The sequence below is a fragment of the Cervus canadensis genome, chromosome 21, assembly GCF_019320065.1.
Source record: "Cervus canadensis isolate Bull #8, Minnesota chromosome 21, ASM1932006v1, whole genome shotgun sequence".
NCBI lineage: Eukaryota > Metazoa > Chordata > Mammalia > Artiodactyla > Cervidae > Cervus > Cervus canadensis.
The window spans coordinates 3723646-3739406 of NC_057406.1; the positions used below are offsets into that span (position 1 = coordinate 3723646).

Genomic DNA, 15761 nt, shown 5'->3' on the forward strand with positions numbered 1-15761 from the left:
CCGATCTCCAAAGAAGGGCACATTCTGAGGGGCTGAGTGGACACACATTTGGGAGGACACTCTTCAGCCCACCCCAGACTGGCACACGGCCCACTGAATCCCTCGTGGGCCAGGATCAGACAAGCTGAATGTGCAGACCTGCTCAACCCGAGCTCCTTCAGGGCTTTGGGCCACCAACCAGGGACACCCCCTAACTGAGCACCCTCCCCATAGAGTAGGCCAGCCCCTACTCTGGGAAGAACCCCAGTCTGCCCTTTTTTGGAGCTCTCTAGGGCAGGAGTGAGGCCCAGGGCTCAGCCAACAGCTCCTCTGGGCAGGGTGGGTCGCTCTGCACCCTCCTAGGTGGTCTCCTGGGGAGGTGGGGGCTGGCGCCACCACCTCTCTCTGTCTCTTATCATGAGGGCGCTGGAGCCGGAAACAGCACATTCTTGAATCCTGTGATCACTTCCCAGGAGAGTGAGCCCCGGGGACCCAGCCATGCGAGGCTTCAGCCCCTTGCTCTGCACACAATGGTCCAATCAACTTCATCTGAGGACTGTCACCATTCTGGCAACAGAGGAGCTGAATGTGGAGGGAGGGGGTTCAGGGCGGGCGGCAGAGCGAGGCAGGGGCAGCCGTTCAGCAGGCCAACGTGGGCACACCGATGGAACACCCGGCCTGCACAGACGCTAGCTTGGACACTCCCGCCAGGTCTCTGGCCATCACCGCCCATCTGAGGAGGTACCTCCTGGGTCGGCAGCATGGGGTGGGGCCAGTTGCCCCCCAGGCTGGGGCTCTGAGAGGGCTATGCATCTGGTCAGCCGCTGGCCTGGACCATCCATGGCAGGCAGAGTGACCAGGGCAAGGGAAGCTTCCAAGCTCTGAAGGGCAGATTAGTAGAGCGAGGGGCTTTCAGGGAGAGGGAAGATCCCCTGGAGGAGGGCATGGGAACCCACTCTGGGATTCTTCCTGGAGAATCTCATGGACAGAGGAACCTGGTGGGCTACAGTCCATGGGGTCTCAAAGATTCAGGCACGACTGAGCGACTTAGCACGCAGTGGTCCAAGCAAAGATGATCGTGGGGTGGAGGGAGGGGAAGGAGAGGTTGGGCTGGGATGAACAAGAGTGAGGAGAGGGGTGGGAGGCAGAGTAGAGGCCTAGAAACATTTTTTCTGAAGAGGTCGCACCTTCACCCAGACCCCCAGACCAGACTTCTGGTCAGTGCCTTCGACCCAAATGCCCCACAGCAGTCATCAAGCCCTGCAATTCCAGTTCTGAATATTCCCCTTGGCCCCCTTCCCCTCCTCCGAATGCGGGGTCCCTCCCCATTTCGGCCCGCCCTTGGTGGAGTATCAGCCTCCCGCCTCCTCCCTCCCGCCTCCTCCCCAGATTCTCCTGTTCCACCCAGGACATCATTCACACAGGAGGAGAGAGCCTCGGCCCTTAAACTTCAGGCCGCTAGCCTCAAGTTGTGCTCATTTGGGTCGAATCTTCCTTTCGTGGTGATGGTGACAGCTCTCCAGACCTTCTCGCAATGCTCCCCTCCTGGAATGCAGCTCCTGTTTGTCTAATGAGCTTCTGCTCCTCCGTCAACACCTAGTACGGGCACCACCTCCTCCAGGAAGCCCCCGCGCCTGGCCACCGCCCCCCTCACAAGCCCCTGCGCTGTGTATCAGTTTCCTGGGAGTCCCAGGGTTCGTCACCTTGGTCCAGGGCCCCGTGCAGTCAGGGCAGGCAGGAAAGGGATTGGGCAGTCACCAACACCGTGGCATGTTTCTCTCTCTGGTTCTTTCATTTCTTCATTCATTCATTCATTCACTGAGGGTCAGGGCTGGGGTTCTGGGCCAGGAGGCAGAGGGTGGCCAAGACCTCAGGCTGTCGCAGTGAGGCCAGCGGGAACTAAGACAGCTGACAAATGGCTCTTGTGCAGCCGTGGGGCGGCGGCTAATGATTCCCCATCTTTAATCAGGCCCGGCTGGCAGGGCCTTTTCGATCTGAGTAAATGAGTGCCCGGGGTCAGGGCTGGCTCTGGGAATCAGCCTTCCAGGGCCAAGGAGGGAGGCCCAAGGAAAACACACGGCTGCACCCACTGCGGGCCCTCAGGGAGCTGGGGAGAAAGAACAACACTGGTCGGAGGGCGGCTTCCCAGCAGACGGCACGCCTGGGCCTCACTGATCCGTGCGCTCACCTCCCGCCTGCCCCCACTCCCTCCTTCAACAAAGGTGTGCAGAGCTCCATGTGCGTGCCAGGCTTCCATTGAACAGCCACTTAAGTGCTGACTGCATGCCAGAGCCTATACCAGGCACAAGGGTGAGGGGTTCACATTTGCTAAGCACCTGCTCTTGCTGGACCTGCTACCTAGAGGGGGGCATGCACCAGCTTCTTCACCTGCTGCTCTGTGACCTGCAGTGAGCCCCACGCCTACCCCATCCACCCAGCCTCAGTTTCCTCATCAGTGCATAGACTTGCAGCTCCCTGAAGGGTTGTGAGAATCTTGTGGAACTCATTTGATGAGCTCACTCCTCGCACTGCTGAGGTCTGAATATTCTCACGGGGACCCTCATAGGGTCCTGTGCAGTAAGGGACCTTGTGGTCAGTAGCCCCATTTCATGGATGAGGAGACTGAGGCTCAGAGAACAGGAAACACTGATGTGTGGTCACACTGTGGGAAGTGGGGAGTCAGATCCGGGTCAGATGGAGGTGAGGTGGCAGGCCCCCCACCACCTGCCTCCGCCCCCACCCCCACTCCTCCCCAGCCGGTACTGAGCCTGCCCTGTGGCCCACAGGTCCTGGAGGAGCGCATGAAGCTGGAGTGTAAGTGCCACGGCGTGTCAGGCTCCTGCACCACCAAGACGTGCTGGACCACGCTGCCCAAGTTCCGCGAGGTGGGTCACCTGCTGAAGGAGAAGTACAACGTGGCCGTGCAGGTCGAGGTGGTGCGTGCCAGCCGCCTGCGCCAGCCCACCTTCCTGCGCATCAAGCAGCTGCGAAGCTACCAGAAGCCCATGGAGACGGACCTGGTATACATCGAGAAGTCCCCCAACTACTGCGAGGAGGACGCGGCCACGGGCAGCGTGGGCACACAGGGCCGCCTGTGCAACCGCACGTCGCCCGGCGCGGACGGCTGCGACACCATGTGCTGCGGGCGGGGCTACAACACCCACCAGTACACCAAGGTCTGGCAGTGCAACTGCAAGTTCCACTGGTGCTGCTTCGTCAAGTGCAACACGTGCAGCGAGCGCACCGAGGTCTTCACCTGCAAGTGAGCGGCCCCGCCTACCCCGCGGCCCCGCCCACCGCCGCGGCCCCGCCCACTCCGGCCGCCGCCCCGCCCACTCCACCCGCCGCGGCCCCGCCCACTCCGCCCGCGGCCCCGCCCCGCGCCCTTGGCACCTCTGCCCGGCCGCCTGACCGCGCGGGCAGGTGTGTGTGCAGGAGGTGGGCGCTCCAGGCGCGAGAGGGCTCCCACGGGGCGGCCACCTTTTCCTGGCCCACCAGCGGCTCTCTCCTGCCACGCCAGTCCCCTCTTGTGGCAGAACAGTGCCCGTCAGCTGGTCCAGAGGGCAAGGCCGATGGCGTGAGTGTCCCTGGCGGCGCCCAGTGCATTTCTTTTCTCCGGGACAGTGAACCTCAAGGACACACACTTACCCGGACTCGGAGCGTCCTTCTCCCCCAGCCTGGTGGTGCAGGACGCAGAAAGACTTCGTCCCAAGCCTCAGCAGTCACTGGGCTCCAGGGCAGTTTGGGCAGATGTCGACAAAAATTATTTATGTTTTCTTAGTATCCGAAGAGGATTTTAGCACTAAGGCATAGCCAGTCCTAACTCCGTACTCTGTTAGCGTGTCCCCTTGCCGCCCTCTGCTCCCTCTTCTAGCCCCTGGGTACCCGCGGGAGCATCCCGGTGTATGGCCCTGTCCGGGGGGAGGTCGCCCGTGCAAGTGGTCTCCACGTGAGCTGGGTGGGGCGCTTGGTGGCTGGCACGGCTGAGACCGCCTGTGAGGAGAGCCACGGACAGGGACCTCTGGCCCCTTCCTCCCTTCTTTTGAAAATCATATCGAGCAAATCAGATTGTCACCCACATCAGGTTCCAGGAGTGCTGCCTCCCTGAATGCGGTTGCTCTTCCAGCCCTCCACCAGCCAGATGCTCCCCTAGTTTACAGAACCCTCTCCCGCCCTGGAATCAGCTGGACCCCCAGGACAGCACCGTGCCGGGGCCGGCTGGTGGGACAGGGGGACAGCTCAGGGGTATTTGCCTTATTTGACAGATGGGGACCCTGCGGCCCAGAGTAGCTCGAGCACTAGTGAGACCCCCCAAGGCCGTGAGTGGGGGCTCTCTCCCGGGCTCAGGCTCCCTGACGGTCATCCCAGGGCTCCTGACCTTGAAGGCCGTGCTCTGGGGACATCCAGGGTGACAGGCAGTCCCCATGCCTTGAAAACTCTGGCTGTGCCCCTCCCCTGCCAGCTTCAGTGGGGTCCACGCCCCCCTCCTTGAGGTGCCTTTGAGGGTTTCTCTGGTGGTCTCCTTGCCCAGTCTAGGTCCTTTCATCCTGACCCTGATGCTGAGAAAGCTCGGATCCAGGGCACTGCTCTGCCATGGTCCCACCTGCTGCGCCAGCGGATAGCTGCCCTCCAGTCATCCGTGGTCCCCACCCCACGTCAAGTTACCCTGAAACCTGGGAGACAGGAATGGAAAGGGGTTCTGCTTGGTTCTAAGCTGTGGGCTGGGTGGGGAGAGAGTAGGGGCCTGAGATTCAGCGCTGGATATGCCTCCTGCCAATACTCCTGCCCACCATGGGGAGACTGAGGCACAGGGTCCCGGGGCCGGGAAGGACGGCATGCACCGGCTTCTGGTGCACCGCGGTCCTTGCACTCGTCCCTGTCCTGATTTGAGGTGTCTTCTCACAGAATCCCATGTCAATGTATCTTCAGGCTACTAACCAGACAAGTGGGCTGGGCACTAGCCTGGGGTGAGTGACACTGGGCCCTGGCCCCGGCGTCTACCCTGCCTGCCTGCACGATGCCTGGACATGCCACCAACAGCTGCTGTCCTGGGAGCTCCCAGGCCACTGTGAATGCCCCCCCAGGCCCCTTCCCACTCCCCCACCCCAGGTCCCAGGATACCCCCCTGAGTCCACAGGCCTAGCATCCTCTGCCAAGAAACCTGGTTAACTTATATTGTTATATAGTGTCGAAATGTCTATAGTGTCTCTTAAGTTATTGTGACCTACACTGGGTACTGGGGGGCGGGGGGATGGCCGCGCTGTCCCCGAGCTAGGCGCCTCCTTCTGCTTGAAACCGGCCCTTGGACCCTTGGGGCCCCTGATGCCACCAAGTCACGTGCACTGTCCCTCGGCGACTCGGTGGCCCCCACCGAGACCCCGCCCTCCCCTAATAGGCTGTCACCCTTCCCTTGGGTGGGGGCGGGGGTGTCGTGTGGCCCAGGCAGGGACGCTGGTGGCCGAGGCGCTGAGTGTCCCTGCGGTGGCTGCCCCCCCCACCCGCCCACTTCAGGAGAGCTGGCGGGTTTCTGATGGGCTGTGTCTGGCCTCCCCGGGAGGGGAGAGCTCGGCTCTAATAAAGCTGGAATCAGAGAAGCAAGTGTGTGAAGTGTCTGCAGCCCTTGCCGCGGGGGTGGGGGAGGGAGGGAGGAGCTGTCCCCTGAGGACAAGGCCCCCCACCCTTTGTCGCCCGCCGTGTGGGCGGAGCTGGTGCTGTGCTGATGGCCCTTCCCCCACCCCGTCCTTCACACCTTCTTGGGGGGCTTGGTTCTCATGCCTGCCCCCAAGAACTTTGGGCCTGTCCCCACCAAGCAAGGGCCACAGCTGGGGGGGTTGGACACAGACTCCGAGGCCTCCCCAGATAGCCTGGGTCAGGCCACAGGGGCAGGGGGGTCATGGCCTGGTGCCAGGGGGCTGCTCTCGGGAGAAGTGGGGCTGAAGGTGGGAGGCCCTGGCCCCATCTGTCTCCCTCTGTGTCTCCTTCCCCTTCTGACCCGGTGGGGTCTGTCCTCAGAGTCCCCGTGGGTCTGCCCAGCTGTATCTGGGGGGTTTTGACTCCATGACCCCCCTGCCCCGGGGTGCTTCTTGCCCTCTCCGGGTGAGGCAAGGCAGCCCAAGGCCCCTGGGAGCTCTGCAGGCCCCTGGCTGGCCATCAGGCCTCGCTGCTTCTGCCAGAGGCCCTGTGAGCAGGGAGGATGAATGGCATTCCTGCCGAGGGCCGGAGGCATGCGGTGGGGCCGGTTTGGCCACTGCCCGCTGTCCCGAGGCAGCCTGGCATCACACAGCCCCCATCCACCTGGGCACCGAGGCCCAGATCCAGGGAGAGGGGCCCCCAGGTGGGCTTTCGGAGGAGGACGTGCCCCTCAGGGCGTGGAGAGGCGGGGAGATGGGGCGAGCCCTGGTCCTGAAATCTCAGCTCTGTCCCTCCAGGCGCACCCTGCCCCCACCCCGGCCCTGGGCACAGCCTCTGGCGCCCGTGCCCTCGTATTTATCAGCATCTGAATCAGATACATCAGCGTCCCCATCCCAGAGCAGGAGGTGGCTGGGGCCAGGACTCGGGGGTCAACAGGATTTGGGGGGCCCCAAGCCAGGCCCCGATGCCCCGGGGAGATTGGCAGGAGGCCCCTGCTCCCCACGAGACAGTGAGTGCGTCCGCGGTGGCGGCGGCCGCGGAACGCCAGGGTCCGGCTACTCCCACAGGGCCAGGAATGAGGAAAGAGCTCTGAGAATGCCCCAGCCCTGGTGCCCAGACTGTACTCACTGCTTGGCCACGGTTCAACCCCAGCCCCGGCCTCCCAGGGCCGCCCGACACACCCTCCAAGGAAGCGTTCCCCAGGCAGCCCGGCACCCCCACGGCCCCCAGAGTGACACCCGTGCCCCCATCTCTCTCTGCGGGTCCCAGGCGTGCAGGCCTGTCCTGCCTCTGAATTTGCCCAGAATGCAGCTTCCACGGGCTTGCCTTCCCGCTGCACCCAAGACAGCAAGGATCAGCAAGGATCCTGGTGGGTCACCAGGGCTTCCCTGGGCAGGATATGGGGATGCTGGGGCAGGATAGGGGGCACCTGCAGTCCTGGGGGCATGTCTCCACTGCCCACTCATTCATTCACTCACTCACTGGCTCATTTAGCCTTGCTGGAGGCTGTGTCTGGCCCTGGAGATGGCAGTGGTTCAAGCTTGGCCCTGACCTTCAGGGTCTCCAGGCCTTCGCTTCACTCCTGCCCTAAGCAGGGCAGCCCATTCTAAGGGTGTAATTGGGCTGAGACGGCCTGGGAGAGAGAAAAGGGCTTTGGACTGGCTCATCTACCCCTCTGAGCCTCAGCGTGCCCCTCTGTAGAATGGACACAGGGGAGCCAGCTCTCTGGCCAGGCCAGCGTTCCTGCTTTCTCTGTCTGGAGGACACTCCTGCCCACACTTTGCTCTCAGGCCAAGCTTTGGCAACAAGGTCTCCCACCCTGTTTCCCCACAGGGCTCCCCGGGCTGCCCACTCAGCTGCTGTCCAGTGGCCAGCGCTCCCAGGGGGTCCTGTGGCCGTGGTGACAGAGACTCTCTCCTTGCGGCCTTGGACGTCCTTCCTGACCTGTCTCATCTCCTACGGCCAACCTCTGCCCCATTCACACGCAAAGCCCCTGGCCTGCCAGCAAACCTCTCCTCCCCAGACCTACCCATCCCCTCCACCTCCCGTCCAGCCTTCGCTCCAGCTGTGTCTCCAGCTAGGGAGATCCTTTCTCCTCCCATCCCTCACCTGCAACCCTCTCCCCCGTGACGCCCACCTTCCCCCAGCAAGCTTGCCCAGGCTCCAGCCCTCCCTCACTTTCCATCCCGGCTCTCCGCCCTCATGGGCAGAGAGGTCTCATTGCTGTGACCCTACCCCCCAGCAGGCTGGGGGCCCTTGGAAGTGAGCAGGCCCCCACCATGCCTGTCCCTGGCTCTGGTCCACGGTTACCCACAACCTCACAACACCCCTTCCCTAGTTAGGTCGGTGCTAATTCTGCTTTATCGATGGAGAACCGAGGCACAGAGAAAAAGGGTTCTGTCCCAGGTCATTTGCCTGTGAGAGGCAGAACCGGGGTTTGAACTCAAACCTCTGGGGTCTTCCCTCCACCCAGCTCTATGCCCACTCCCACGAGGGGAAACTGAGGCCCTGGGGCCTAGTCCAAGGCCTCACAGAGATGAATGGGAAGAGAACAACTACATGGGTCCAGGGAGGAGATGACAGCGGCTGTCTTCATCAAGCACAGAATGGTGACTACTAGGCTAAAATGCAGCAGGTGGGATCTGGGTTAGACACCTGGGTGAACTTTCTGACTCCTAGAGCTGGGAGGTGGGGCGGGGTCAGGAGGGCGCAGTCACCAGCCTGGTGAAGGGAAGAGGGGCCTGGGGCAAGCAGGGCTGTGGTCTAGCGAGCCCGAGGGGCCCAGGAGGGGCGGGAGAGGTGAGTGAGGACTAGAGCTCCTGGCGCTCAGGCAGACAGGCAGGCTGAGGGCCCTTGAGCAGAGCACGTCCCCTGGGAGGCACAGCGCTGGGCCAGGGGCCCCGGGAGCCGGGAGGCTCAGCTGATCGTCACCTTGGACCTCGCCTGTGGCTACCCCCGCCCTTCCCCTCTATGGTCTGAGCTTGCGCCCACCTCCCTTCTCTGTGACGCCCCCGCCTCCTCATCAGGTCCTTGCTCTTGTAGGACCTGGGGACTCAGCTGCCTGGCCCAAGCATCCAGGAGTCTTGGGAATCTTGTAGGTCTGAGGACACGGGGGCCGCAGGGAGGCCTGGCACCCCCAGGAGTGCCCAGCAGAGGCCTGGGTGGTAGCAAATGGTCTGCCAAATGCATTGGCAAGGGGGTTCAGGGCCCACCCACAGCCTGCCCTGGGCGGGCACTGCTCCTAGGGTGCCAGGGGTGAGCAGCGCCCAGGCAGAAGTGACTGGCCGGTCCCCTCTGGCTGGCCTGTCCCCTTGAGGTCTGGTGGCACGCTGCCCTGAGCTCAGCTGGGATCCTGCAGCCTCCTGGGATGCCGAGGAACAGCAAGCCCTCCAGCCTTGCCGGGAAGCAGCCCAGACGCGGGCCCTGGGTCAGGAGTCCTCTTACTCCACCTGCAGGCAGAGGCCGGCGCGGGCTGGACGCGCTCCAGGTGCTGGACACAGGTGGCCTCGCGCGGCCCCCGTGGGTGGCCGGCCCACCCACCCTCAGGCCCCAGGGTGGTCTCTAGGACTCCAGTTCGCCCAGACTAGCCCAGCGTGGGGTCTCGCTGGTAAGGCCAGGCAGGACCCCCAAGGAGTCCTCTCCGGGGGTCTGCAGCTCTGGAAGCCCCCTGTCTGAGCTGCGGGGGCTGGGCCATAACAGGGGCCTTTCTGCTTATTCACCGTGTACCGGGTGCCCAGGCCCGCAGTGGGCTGGGAGGTTTTGACCAAGTCCGTCCCCTTGCTCCTGGTTCAGACGGTCACTGCTGGCTCCCGAGTCCCCCTTTTCCTCTGAGCAGGACAGGACCGCGCACCCACTCTTCCCCGCATTCCTTTGTCTCCTCATCCATCACTGCTCATCTCCTCGGGGCCCAGGGCTTGGCCGGGCCTGGCAGGGCCCAAAGCAGAGGCTGAAATCAGGTCCTTTAATAGCTTCAAGCCAGGACGGCGGGCAGAATGATGAACAGCAAGTCCCTTCATCCCTCCTCCCTGCCCCCAGCCCTGAGGCTGCAGTGGAGACAGGAGGGGTAGGAGCCAGAGGGGTGGGGAACCGACCCTGGGGGGCATGTGGCTGTTGGCAAAGCTCCCTAGAGGAGCCGGTGTAGAAGAGAAGGGAGGAAAGAGAGGGTTGGGAGTGAGACAGGAGGGAAAGAGACGCTTCGGGGTCAGGAACAGAGGCGAGCGAGGGTCTCGGGTGGAACCTGGGGCTGGCTGGCTGGAGGGACGCAGAGCTTGGAGTGTGCGGAGGCTGGGCAGTGGGGGGAGTAGAGCTTGGACAGCTGCCCCACCACTGACCAGGTTCCAGAAGGTTCTGGGAGGACAGGGGGCAGCCTGGCCCTTGAGTCTCACGGTTTCCAGCTTTTTTTTTCTCACTTTTTTTTTTCTCACTCCCCACTTCTCCTTTCCTCAGGGCCATCACAGATCCCAGATCCCGGATCCCGGATCTGGGCCTTCTGGGCAAAGCCAGCTGGCTTCCCTGACAACTGAACTGCAATCTACAGCCCTCTCTTCCATGGGAAAGTCTCTCAATGAGACTTCCCCAGTGGTCCAGTGGCTAAGATGCTGCGCTTGCAATGTAGGCGGTGTGCGTTTGATTCCTGCTGGGGAACGAAGGCCCCACATGCCCAACCCACTGCAAGAAAGAGGGCTCTCAAACAAGAGCCACCAGGCTGGGAGGGGCGTGGGCAGGAGGGCTGGGCGCTGAGCCCCTCCGGAAGCAGCTGCCCCGCCCCCTTGGCCCTCCTCCCCTGAGCCCAGGCTGTCCATCGCCCTGTTGGCCAGTGGTTCCCTGCATCCTCCTCAGACCCAGGATGGGCCTGGCCACCCCCACTCCCCACACCTCCTGCTCTGAGCTGCTGAGGCCGATGCCAGGGCTTTGAGCTTCTGCTCATCAACCCGTCCGAAGAGGCGGCCGGCTGCCGGCCGAGTAAGCGGGGCTGGCCTTGCAGACAGGGCCTGACCCGGACGCCCGCTTCCCCTCCTGTGTTCCCAGGGAAGGAGCATCGATTAAATCTCAACGGCAAACAGGCAAGGGGAGGGAGTGGACACAGCTGAGTCACCGGGGCTGTCTCCCCGGGAGCTGGGGTGTGCCCACTGCCGGGAGGGGCAGTCTCCCATCCCTGCTCCCGTGGAAAGGGCCTGCCAGCACCACTCACCAAGGGCACAGAGGGGCAGCCCTAGGAGGTCCAGTGCAGGGTGGGCCTCAGGCCACATTAGAAGGACTTGCTCACTGCCTGAGCTGCTGGAAGAAGGGAGCTCCCCGTCACTAGAGGAATTCAAGCATGGTTTGACCTCCACACAATGGCAAGGGAGAGGTGCAGGCCCCACAGGCTTCCGATTTCATGATTCTCAGACACAGAGAGCCTGTGCTTTCTGTCTAGTGTTCCAGGGGTCTCTGTTCTGTGGCCCAGGGGGAGGTCATGGTCCTGGGCCAGGGCACAGGTGGGGAGGGGATGGGTGGTGTTGGGTTCTGGGAGGTCTGCTGTGCCCTGGAGGCCCCTCTGGAGGCGAGAAGCCCTCGTCTCACTGGTTTGCTCGGCAAATTTTACTGTGCCCGTCTCGAGTGTCAGACACCGGGGAGGCAATGAGAGTCCTGCCCTCGGGGAGCTGACCATTTGGAGGGGCCTAAAGGCAACAAGCCGTCTGTTAGAAATGTAAGGAACAGCATAAACCATGAAGGGTCCAGCGTGCGAGAAGGAAGACAGGGCTGAGGAGCAGCCAAGGCAGGTGACGTAAGACGGGCGGGCGGTCAGAGTGGACCACGCGAGATGGACGAGCTGCCGCTTGACGGAGGCCAGGGCAGAAGGTGGAGAGGGTGCCCCAGGCAGCGGGACCCACAAGGCCAGAGGCCGGGAGGACAGGGGACGGCTGGTGGGCTGGGGAGCTGAGTGCCAGCAGCCCCTCCGGTGCAGGACAGGGGGGCCTCCGCAGGGTGCTCGGGGTCGGGGAGGGGCCAGGACGCAGGCCTGCTCCCCGTCCAGGGCCTCCCTCACCCCTGTGGCCTGTGGACGGAGCGTGGCTGGCTGGGCCCGGGAGCTGGTTGCCAGCAGGGGCTCTGGGACTGACCCTTTCCTGTCCTTATGTCTTTGGTCCACTGTGCCTCAGTTTCCCCACCATAAGACAGGACGGACTGCCTGTCTAGGGCCTGTGAGGAGCGTCCAGCGAGATGGCCTGTGCGGAGCACCCAGAACTCGCCAGCCCTCCGCCCCCCTCCTCCCCTTCCTCACCATCCGTCCAACCGAGGGGCAGAGGGAAGAAGTGTCCCCCAGGCTGGCAGCCAAGCAAGGATACGGGGAAGCCCCTCTGCCACCCACCCTGCTTGGACCCCGCTTCGCTGGACAGGCTCATGGGCAGTGGGGGGGCTGTAGGAGTGGGCAGCCTGTCCCTGCTCGCCCCCCGACCCCGAGGGAAAGCAGGACTGTCCCCCTGGGGAATTCCCCCTGCGGACAGACGCCCGGCAGCCCCGGCCAGCCCGGGCCAGAGTGGGCACAGCACTTTACAGTTTGCATGGAAAGGCCTCAAGAGCCCCGCCCTGGCGTGCCCACCACACTTTACAGTTTAAAGCTTTCCCTGATGACCACTGTCTGGCTCAGCCCCAGGGCCCGGGAGCCCCAGGTCCCGACCTCTCCTTCTCCTTCCGGCCCCCCAGCCAGTGCCCTTGCCCCTCTCTGGTTCCTTCTTGGGGGAGTCTCCTCACCCATTGCTGGCCCCTGTGTGGAGCGGGGGCTCAGGGACCCTGGCGTCCCCCCACGCCCATCCCCTACGGGGGTTCTCGCGGCACAGGGCTGTCCGTGGTTCTGAATTACTGTCTCCCGGGCCAGGGTGGCCGTAGACCTCCTCCAGCCCCTGGCTCCTGCAGGTGGCCCCAGCACGTCCCCCAAACTGCCCTCCCACTCTGGGGACTCCCTGGGGCCACCTGCCCTGGACCCCACCCCATCGTCTGGCCAACCCGCCTCCCTGAGTCCCCCCAAGTTCACGCCCCCACTGTGCCCTGGACAGCAGCGCGGCCGTGGCGTGAACAGACCCCCGGGCGGAACCTCCCCACACTGTTCAGACCCTCCGAACCTGCCGATCACCTGTCCTTCCTCCCTCCTCCCCCTGGCCCACCCCCCTCCCTCACCCCTTTCCTGAGGCCCCTGCCCCCTCCGACTGATACCGCCCCTCCCCTGGCGGCCCCCAGTCACCCCTCGGCTGGGACACGGCTTCCGCCCAGACGGCCCGTTTGTGCCACTTCCACGCCCCCGGGGGGAGTGTGAGTGTTGCCTCTTTCCTTGTTAGTGCATATGGGGGGCTGGTATCGCTATTACCCTCGGGTGAAGGGGGCCCGGGACAGCGTCCAAGCCCCTCTGGGGACCCCCACCCCGATGCGTCCCCTGGCCCGGCCAGCCCGGCGCTGAAGCGCCCGCCGCGCCGCCGTAATGGGCACCTTAATCCCGTAATCGTTTTCTGATACCTTCACGCTCCTGTCACCGGCAGTTAAGTCAGAACTTGGCAGGGGCCCCGGAGCGCCAGGCCAGGCCCGGCCCAGCGGCAGGCGGGGCAGGAACCCCCGCCGGGGTGGGAGAGGCGCCTATTTTTAGCCTGGAGAAGAAAACTAAACCCCAACACACACAACATGCAGCACAAATATTTGTTTTTATTCTTAAAAGGGCTTGGGCGGCGGGTCTGGGGCCTGCAGCACACGCCTGGCTGAGCCACGCTGGCTTGGGGAAGGCGCGCCTGTCCCCGCACGCCCCGGGGCCCCCACCCCGCACTCCAGAGCCTCCCTGGTCCGCACCCACCAGCACCGTCCCCCAGGAGCCGGAACCAGGGAGCCTGCCCGGACACCATGCCCCTCTCCACTGCAGCCCTGGAAACCCGGCCTCCTGGGGTGTCTCCCCCGACCTGCCCCTGGACAGTCCCTCCATCAGCCGGGGGGCTGCACTGTGCTGGGCTTAGTCGCTCAGTCGTGTCCGACCCTTTGCGACCCGTGGACCGTAACCCAGCAGGCTCCTCTGTCCGTGGGATTCTCCAGGCCAGAATACTGGAGCGGGTTGCCATGCCCTCCTCCAGGGGATCTTCCCAACCCAGGGATCGAACCCAGGTCTCCCGTGTTGAAGGCGGATTGGTTTCGGTCCAAGCTACCAGAAGACCTTTTTAAATGAGAAAGAAAGTGAAAGTCGCTCAGCCGTGTCCAACTTTTTGAGACCCCATGGACTACAGCCTGCCCGGCTCTGTTCTTGGGGATCTTCTCAACCCAGGGATGGAACCCAGGTCTTTGCATTGCAGGGGGATTCTTTACTGTGTCAGACATGCCCTATTTGGGGGTGCCAGTCTGACTGCTCCTGTCGGCTCCTGCACTGTGTCCTGGGCATGAGGAAGACACCCCACAGTGCTCACATCCGGGGCAAAGGGTGCTGGACCATCTTCACTGCCTTGAAGACGCTGCCCGGGCTCCCCTGGGTGCTGGGGGAAGGCGGGGAGTGTGCTCTCTCCTGCAGCTGCTCTGACAACCCGCATGTCGGGCGGCTTTACCGCTGAGGCAGAAGTCTGGAGTCGAGGTGTGGGCAGGACTGTCCCCCCGGGAGGTTCTGTCCCAGCTCCGGGTGGCTGCCAGCATCCGTGTCTTGTGCTCGCATCACGCCTGCCCTCAAGGCCAGCCTCTCCCCACCTCTCTTGGCCCCGTCTCCCAGGCCTGCTCCTCCGCATGTGTCAGAGCCCCTCCGCCCCCTCCTGGGACTCCTGTGATCGTGTTCAGGGCCCACAGATAATCCGGGATAAGCTCCCATCTCAGGACTCTCGCCTCAACCACACGCACCACACAAGGGAAGATGTGCAAGCTCGGCATTTGGATCTGGCCGTCTCGGAAGCCACTGTTCAGCCCAGGACCGGCAGCCTGGGGACTCCCCAGGAGGGACACCCCAAAGCCCCCGAGAGGCAGCGCCTTCTGAGAAGAGGGCAAAACTGGGGGTCCACAAGGCAGAGGGCAGCCCTTGTCTCCAGAACTGGGGTTTGGGGAGAGATGCAGAACTCCTGGTGCACCCAGCCCGCCAGGTGTGACTGCTGGCTGGGTGGGGAGGGCCGCCCTGGGGTACAGCGGGCCGTGTGCCAGTGAGGAAGCATTGCCCGAGGCTGGTCGGTGTCACCCCGCCTCCGAGGGCCCTTCCTCGCGAAGGCCGGCAGCACCTTGCGGGTGAGGAGTGAACCAGCCGTACACGGTGGCTCTCAATACTCTGCAGACTCTGCTCCGTCCCCGCCCAGGACTATGTGATTCATCTCCAACTTGGCCAGGGTCTGCCCAGGTCCCCTCGGATACCTCCTGTCCCCCCGCCTGCCTCCAGAGTCTCCTAAAAACCATGTGGCCGTTCCCCTGCTTTGAGTCTCAGGCTGGCGGTCACCAGCTCAGAAACAGTCTCTCGGGCTCCAAACTGCAGAGGCCACGTCACTGCCTGCCCCGTCCCCGGAGCTGGTCTCATGGAGCTGGTCTCCAGACTTTCGGCTGGTGCCACCAGTAGGCACGACCATCGCTGGCTTGTCACTGCCGAGGCCTGGCAACAGGGCCCAGGGCGCAGCAGGAATGCAGCAGTGTTTTGTTGACCCAATCGATGGATGGATACTTTCCAGACATTGGTTCATGAGAAAATGCCTTAAGTACCAGAAAACAACAGTACGGAAGGGCAAAGCCTGAGAGGTGAGTGATGCTAACAGAGCAGCCTGCAGACGGCTCTGGTGACCCCAGGAGCGCAGCGTGTCCCTCCCCACCCCCAGCCCGCCCTGGGCTGAGGTCCTGGCTGGGTTCCGGTTTCTAGGAGATTAGAACTCCAGTGAGTGCATTTATTGGGCGCCCACACGGTGGCTCAGTCAGTGAAGAATCCGCCTGCAATGCAGTAGATGCAAAAGATGCGGGTTCAGTCCCTGGGTCGGGAAGATCCCCTGGAGGGGGAAATGGCAACCTGCTCCAGTATTCTTTCCTGAAGAAACCCCTGGACAGAGGGGCCTGGTGGGCTGCGGTCCACGGGGTCAGGATGTACCGACCCCACCACCAGCTCCAGGGAATGCCAGGATGCCAAGACCACTCGGTGAGGAGAGTGCCCTCTCCAGGCACCCTCCCGGGCTGGGGGACCCTGACGAGGCCCC

The 15761-nt window shown here is 63.5% G+C and overlaps 1 protein-coding gene across 2 annotated transcripts in view; it reads left to right on the top strand.

Annotated features, from left to right (window-relative positions):
* WNT7B (Wnt family member 7B) overlaps nt 1-5567 on the top strand; it is a 54242-nt gene extending 48675 nt beyond the window's left edge. For both annotated transcript variants that reach the window (XM_043441374.1, XM_043441373.1), the window contains exon 4: nt 2766-5567. In XM_043441374.1, the coding sequence (XP_043297309.1) occupies nt 2766-3245 (480 nt within the window). In that variant the 3' untranslated portion in view covers nt 3246-5567. The remainder of the gene's footprint in view (nt 1-2765) is intronic.
* Nucleotides 5568-15761: the final 10194 nt, after the last annotated feature.